Source organism: Lacerta agilis, chromosome 14 (genome assembly GCF_009819535.1).
Source record: "Lacerta agilis isolate rLacAgi1 chromosome 14, rLacAgi1.pri, whole genome shotgun sequence".
NCBI classification, from domain to species: domain Eukaryota; kingdom Metazoa; phylum Chordata; class Lepidosauria; order Squamata; family Lacertidae; genus Lacerta; species Lacerta agilis.
The window spans coordinates 32,095,846-32,102,532 of record NC_046325.1 but is presented as its reverse complement, the minus strand read 5'-3'; the positions used below and the strand labels follow the sequence as shown (position 1 = coordinate 32,102,532).

At 43.2% G+C, this 6,687-nt stretch overlaps 1 protein-coding gene across 1 annotated transcript; it reads right to left on the bottom strand.

The window, feature by feature from the left end:
• Window positions 1–2,875: 2,875 nt before the first annotated feature.
• LOC117058247 (ADP-ribosylation factor 6-like) lies at window positions 2,876–3,718 on the bottom strand. The gene has a single exon (XM_033169291.1). It carries the CDS (start codon window positions 3,686–3,688, stop codon window positions 3,119–3,121), a length of 570 nt encoding a protein of 189 aa, XP_033025182.1. The 5' UTR covers window positions 3,689–3,718; the 3' UTR covers window positions 2,876–3,118.
• Window positions 3,719–6,687: the final 2,969 nt, after the last annotated feature.

The window sequence follows — 6,687 nt, the reverse complement described above, 5'->3', positions numbered from 1 at the left end:
CCAGGCTGCTTTGAAAGCCTCCTGTCTCTAGCTCATGGAATGTAAGGCTCAGCGCCTTGAAATGGTTCTGTTCTAAGAATTTCTTTTTTTAATCCTCTTATTTATCCACCACCTCTAAATGGTAACTCAGGAATCAAAGTGACATTAAAAACAAAACAAAAACCCACCTTTGAATAGAAGAGAATCTTCACGATTTCATTGCTGTTTGGGAATTTGCAAGGCTCGATGCAAACTTGGATTCTCTGATTTTTTTTTAAACAAGCACCTTATATTCCTGCTGATTAGAACTGAATACATACGTAGAATACTTGTTCAAAAGAATCTTTTTAATTTTTATGTTGATGTGTTCTCCTATGCAAGACCAAAAGCTGTAACATGGTTAATTGCCTATACTATGTATTGATTACTGATAGACGTCTAATGTTATTGGGGGAAATCCAGTTTGTGTTTTAATAGCGTTCTGCTTTCAACTACTTTTGATGATTGCTTTTTAAAAGGATGGTATGTTAACACCTCTTCCAACGCTGAAAATGTAATGTTGTATGGGTTGGCCTCCTGCAGTGTAATATTAAATAAGTGGACTTCAGTTTTTGTCATCTTATATTTCAAAGCAGCCAATTGGGAACTTCATTCTGTGCTCTTTCCCTTTGATTCCAGTGATTAGAATATGTAAAAAAAAATTGGGAGGGGGGAACAGACAGAGAGAGAGAGAAAACACAAACAATCACAAGAGCAGCCCTATGGGATCAGACCAAAGACCCACCTAGTCCCACATTCTGTGACAACCACAAACAAAAATTTGACTTGAGGGTATAGGGCGGTATAAAAATTTAAACAACAACAACAACAACAACCTGAGCGCAACAACACTCTCCCTCTCCCACCCTCAGTGATTCCCTGTACAGTAATAGGTATTCAGACTCATACCAGTGTGTGATTTAGGTACAATCTGCTCTGCAAGAAGCTGTCCCAAGATGTTTTGCTGCCTGTGGATAAGTACATGAGGGTGCCCTCCGTCCCACCCACCCTCCCTCCCTTCAGTGCCATATACAGTATGCCCATGACCACTCTGGCTCTTCAATCTTATTTAAATAGTACAAATGAGGCAACGTCTCCCAATTCCCCTCCAAGCACATCTCTGTCCTCTTAACACCTCGCTGCCACTCCTCCTCCCAAAATGCCCTGCATCCGCTCATTAAAAAAAGAAGACGCATATAGTGATTTTCAAATATACAGCAGCTCGGCATCTTAAAGCAATATACACTGCTGTGACAAAGATAAAGAGCGTCGCTGCCCCATGGAGCACAGGTCAATGTACTACAATGAGAATAAAGATCAAGTCTCTTCCGCGTAAGCACAATATGAAAGGGAATGGGAGCCACCAGCTCACTCTGTGCCAGCCCAGATTATTTTAATACGTCTTCATATAAATAATGGTTCATTTTGATTTTATTTTAGAAAACATAGATTTCTTTTCAATTTAATAGAAATGGTTTGACATAACAGTAATAAAACATTAAAGAAAAACAGAAGTGGCAAAATACAATCCTAAGTCATTAAAGAAGAGAGAAATCAGATGGGCTATAGGTATAAAATGAGAAGAAAAAGAAGGGGTTTTCCAGAACCCAAGTGCGGAAGTAGAATGGAAAACGATCAACTTTAATTTACAGTACAGAACCATTCAAATAACCTAGGATCCAGAGATGATAGTGGTGGGGCTGATTGTTCAAGTTTTAAAGTCAAGGAATTTTTGTTTTGGTTAATGGTGTGTTGAACAAAAGTAGAAACAGCAATGTTGGCCCGTAAGAAACATTCTGAATTAAGAAAATGCCTTTATTGGTGGTAACAATGGATCTCAAAAGTCCTGTGAATAGTCCAGTAGTATGCCATGTTCAGTGTCCAAGAAGCACACTAAGGCATGTGCACCTTTCCCCAAATCCCATGGCAACAGTGAATAAGCCAGACAGAGTCCCATATAGACCTTGTGCAGATGAAGGGATCTCAAGGGCATCTCAGCCAGAAAAAGCAACTGATTAGCAGGATGTCTTGTGTCCTCCATGCAACATGGGGGTCTTTGTAAAATGGTAAAGGGACCCCTGACCGTTAAGTCCAGTCGCGGACGACTCTGGGGTTGCGACTATTTACGCTGGGCTTTGTGATGCACCTTGACCATCTCAGACAGCTTCCACATGGCCTCGGGGATTCCATCTGTTCACGGCACAGCAGCCCTACACATGCCACCGGTGCCCTTGCAGTTTCCTCAGTTTTGCAGAGTATCTTCTCTGAAGCAGCAAGTTTTGGTGTAACCAGCGCTTGGCTAGCTAATAGGACTGGTTCAGCATTCTGGCTGTACAAGTCATGGAGTGAGTTTTGCTGCTGCTTGTGTTGCAATATCACCAGGTATGCCCGTGACCACTTTGGCTCTTCAATCTTATTTAAATAGTACAAATGAGACAACGTCTCCCAGTGCCCCTCAAAGCAAAGCTCTGTCCTCTTAACACCTCGCTGCCACTCCTTCCCCCAAAATGCCCTGCATCTGCTCATTAAAAAAAGAAGAAGCATATAGTGATTTTCAAATATACAACAGCTCAGCAGCTTAAAGCAATATACACAGCTGTGATAAAGAGCATCACTGCCACATGGAGCCCAGGTCAAAGTACTACAATGAGAATAAAGATAAAGTCTCTTCCGTGTAAGCACAATAAGAAAGGAAATGGGAGCCACCACCTCACTCTGTGCCAGCCCAGGTTCTTACAACTAAACCATACGAGGGTATCAAGTAGAAAGAGATGTACACAAACACTGAAGGACCAAATGTGTTGACCAGATACCATTTCTATATTAACGCTCAGTGCCTTTATTGGTGGAAACAATGGATCATAAAAGTCCTGTGAATAGTCCAGTAGTATACCATGTTCAGTGTCCAAGAAGCACACTAAGGCATGTGCACCTTCTCCCAAATCCCATGGCAGCAGTGGATAAGCAGGACAGAGTCCGATATAGACCTTGTGCAGATGAAGGCATCTCAGAGGAACCTCAGCCAAAAGAAGCAACTGATTAGCAGGATATCTTGTGTCCTGCAAGCAAGATGGGGGTCTTTATATGCCTCCCCAGTTGACTATTTACCCTGGGCTTTGCGATGCATCTTGACCATCTCAGACAGCTTCCACATGGCCTCGGGGATTCCATCTCCATTCACGGCACAGCAGCCCTGCACATGCCACTGGTGCTCTCGCAGTTTCCCCACCCCCATTTTTTCGGCCACTTCTAGTGGGGGCCACGCTCCGGGCAAGTCTTGCTTGTTGGCCAGCAGCACTACGGGCACGTTTTGCAAGTCCCTGGTCTCCAGCCGGGCTTCCAACTCGGCCTGGGCCTCCTCAAAGCGAGTGCAATCTGCACTGTCCACTACGAAAACCAGCCCATCTATGTTGGTATGGTATTTCATACACGCGGCTTTGAATAGGTCTGTACCACCTACATCCCACATGATGAAAGAGACGTTGTTGATGGGCTGAATCTTTTCCACATGGAAGCCGATGGTGGGAATGGTCGTTACGGTTTCGTTCAGCTTCAGCTTATAGAGGAGGGTTGTTTTGCCAGCTGCATCCAAGCCCAGGAGGAGAATACGAACCTCCGTCACATAGAAACTCTGCAAAACACTCTGAATCCGGCTGAGTAAAAGTCCCATGGTGAAACACCACCACTGTTCTTCTCCAGACGCAGGCAATGTGTAGCGTGGGGAAGGATTACCTTACTTTTTATAGTTAGTTGGCTGTTGTTTCATTGGCTCAACTCTAGGGGGTGTGATGTGGAACTGTCATTACTGTCTTGTTGGCAGCAGTCATGCTGGAAGTTTTGCAGAGCAGCTTCTCTGATGCAGGAAGTTTTCGTGTAACCAGCTCCTGGCCAGCTAATAGGACTGGTTCAGCATTCTGACTGTACAAGTCATGGAGTGAGGTTTGCTGCTGTTTGTGCTGCAAATAGCTTTTAGTCCATATTAGCAAATACAGCTATGGGGTTATTTGGATTTGTTGCAGAGCCTTTTGGCATGGCGACAGGTGTTTTTCTTTTCTTCAATAATGTCAAAAACACCATTGGCAGTTTTTCATCATCTGAAAAGCAGAGCTTCTTAAAAGGCACAATGTTCTGGCTTGATTGGTTGGTATCCCCATATCTCTTGAAACAACAGGCAAAATGCACAATGCATTTAGAATACAGTCTTTTCCTTTTCTGTATAATTATGTGTGCCTATATAGCCAGCTCAAGACTTCGTGACCTCTGTAACAACCATGGGGCTCTCTTAGTACATCACTATCCTAACACATATGGATATGTTCTTGAACTGGTCTTTGCCACAGAGCAGATTGCTAATATTCTGTTGATTGAGGGAGGGGGCTCATTTTTCATGACTGGAACATTCCCTGGTGAGGTTTGGAGTGCTTCAAGCTCCAGGGACCTATTGTGTTCCTCTGCCCCTGGAGGCTTATGGAATCTAATGGATTCCTGAATGCTCTGGGGAATTTTCCAGCTAACATGGCTCGTGCTCCTGTCAAGACTCTTGTCAATTTGGAATGGTAAAATGCATAAAACCATCAACTACTTTTGATCATTGCTTTTTAAAAAGCATGGTATGTTAACACCTCTTCCAATGCTGAAAATGTAAAGTTGTATTGGATGGCCTCCTGCAGTTTAATATTAAATAAGTGGACTTCAGTTTTTGTCATCTTGTATTTCAAATCAGCCCCAACTGGGAACTTGGTTCTGCATTAACTCTTTTCCATTGATTCCATTGATTAGAATATGTAATTGGAAGAAAGAGAAAGAAAACGCAAACAATTTAACACAAGAAGAGCCCTACTGGATCAGACCAGAGGCCCATCTAGTCCCACATTCTGTTCTCATAGTGGGTGGCGCTGTGATCTAAACCACTGGGTCTCTTGGGCTTGCTGATCAGAAAGTCGGCGGTTCAAATCCCTGTGATGGGGTGAGCTCCCGTTGCTCTGTCCCAGCTTCTGCCAACCTAGCAGTTCAATAGCATGCCAGTGCAAGTAGATAAATAAGTGTTGCTGCAGAGGGAAGGTAAACGGCGTTTCTGTGCACTCTGGTTTCCATCACAATGTTCCATTGCACCAGAAGTGGTTTTCTCATATTGGCCACATGACCCGGAAAGCTGTCTGTCGACAAACGCCGGCTCCCTCTGCCTGAAAGCAAGATGAGTGCCACAACCCAATAGTCACCTTTGACTGGACTTAACCATCCAGGGGTCCTTTACCTTTACCTTATCATAGTGGCCAACCAGATTACCATGTGATGACCACAAGCAAAATCTGTGAACCACCCTGAGACTTGCAGGTATAGGGCGGTGAACAAATTTAAAGAAGAAGAAGAAGAAGAAGAAGAAGAAGAAGAAGAAGAAGAAGAAGAAGAAGAAGAACCTGAGCGCAAAACACTCTCCCTCTCCCACCCCCAGTGATTCCCAGTAATTGGTGTTCAGACTCATACCAGTGTGTGATTAATGTACAATCTGTTCTGCATGAAGCTGTCCCAAGATGTTTTGCTACCTGTGGATAAGTACACGAGGGTGCCCTCCCTCCTTCCCTCCCTCCCTCCCTTCAGTGCCATATACAGTATGCCCATGACCACTCTGGCTCTTCAATCTTATTTAAATAGTACAAATGAGGCAACGTCTCCCAGTTCCCCTCCAAGCACAGCTCTGTCCTCTTAACACCTCGCTGCCACTCCTCTTCCCAAAATGCTCTGCATCTGCTCATTAAAAAAAGAAGACGCATATAGTGATTTTCAAATATACAGCAGCTCGGCAGTTTAAAGCAATATACACAGCAGTGACAAAGAAATAGAGCGTCGCTGCCCCATAGAGCACAGGTCAATGTACTACAATGAGAATAAAGATCAAGCCTCTTCCGCGTAAGCACAATACAAAAGGGAATGGTAGCTGCCATGACACTGTGTGCCAGCCCAGATTATTACAACTCAACCATACGAGGGTATCAAGTAGAAAGAGATGTACATAGAACACTGAAGGAGATAAATGTGTTAAGCAGATAGTATGGCTATATTCACACTTGGGGCAGGGGCGTAGCAAGGTAAATTGGGACCCGGGGGCAAAAAATTTTTTGTCACACCCCCCTCAGGCATGGGAAGGTCAGGTGGTACCCGGTGCGGAAAATTTCTTGTCAACCCCCCATTGATCCCCCCCCCGCAAAAATGGTTTTACGTTATTTCATATTTTCTTACAAAGGAATAATAGCAAGTAATAATAAAAAAACTTTTATTTATACCCCGCCCTCCCCAGCCAAAGTCGGGCTCAGGGTGGCTAACATCAGATACATAACATTTGTATAAAATCAAACAATAATTATATTACCTCCTAAAAACATCTCAAAATCAAATTAAAGTCTAATTAGATGGCTTTCCACAGGGTTAGGGTTGGGAACAGTAAGTGTTCTCTGAACTGAAATTTCAGCCTTCATGACATAGGAAAACAGCCAAGTGAACAGCTATTTTGGTGGAGGAGGGTCAAGATAATAGCCGATATGCATGAAATTTCATATATAGCTATATAATCCCTAGTATAGTAAAATAAGACCTTCGGAGCAGGCATTAAAAAACAATTTCAAAAACAATTTCAAAAACAATTTTCAAGTTTTTTTTCAAAAAAAATTGTTC

Bases quoted from the DNA above. Each gene is read 5' to 3' on its own strand.
- LOC117058247 (XM_033169291.1), bottom strand. From the start codon at position 3,688: ATGGGACTTTTACTCAGCCGGATTCAGAGTGTTTTGCAGAGTTTCTAT.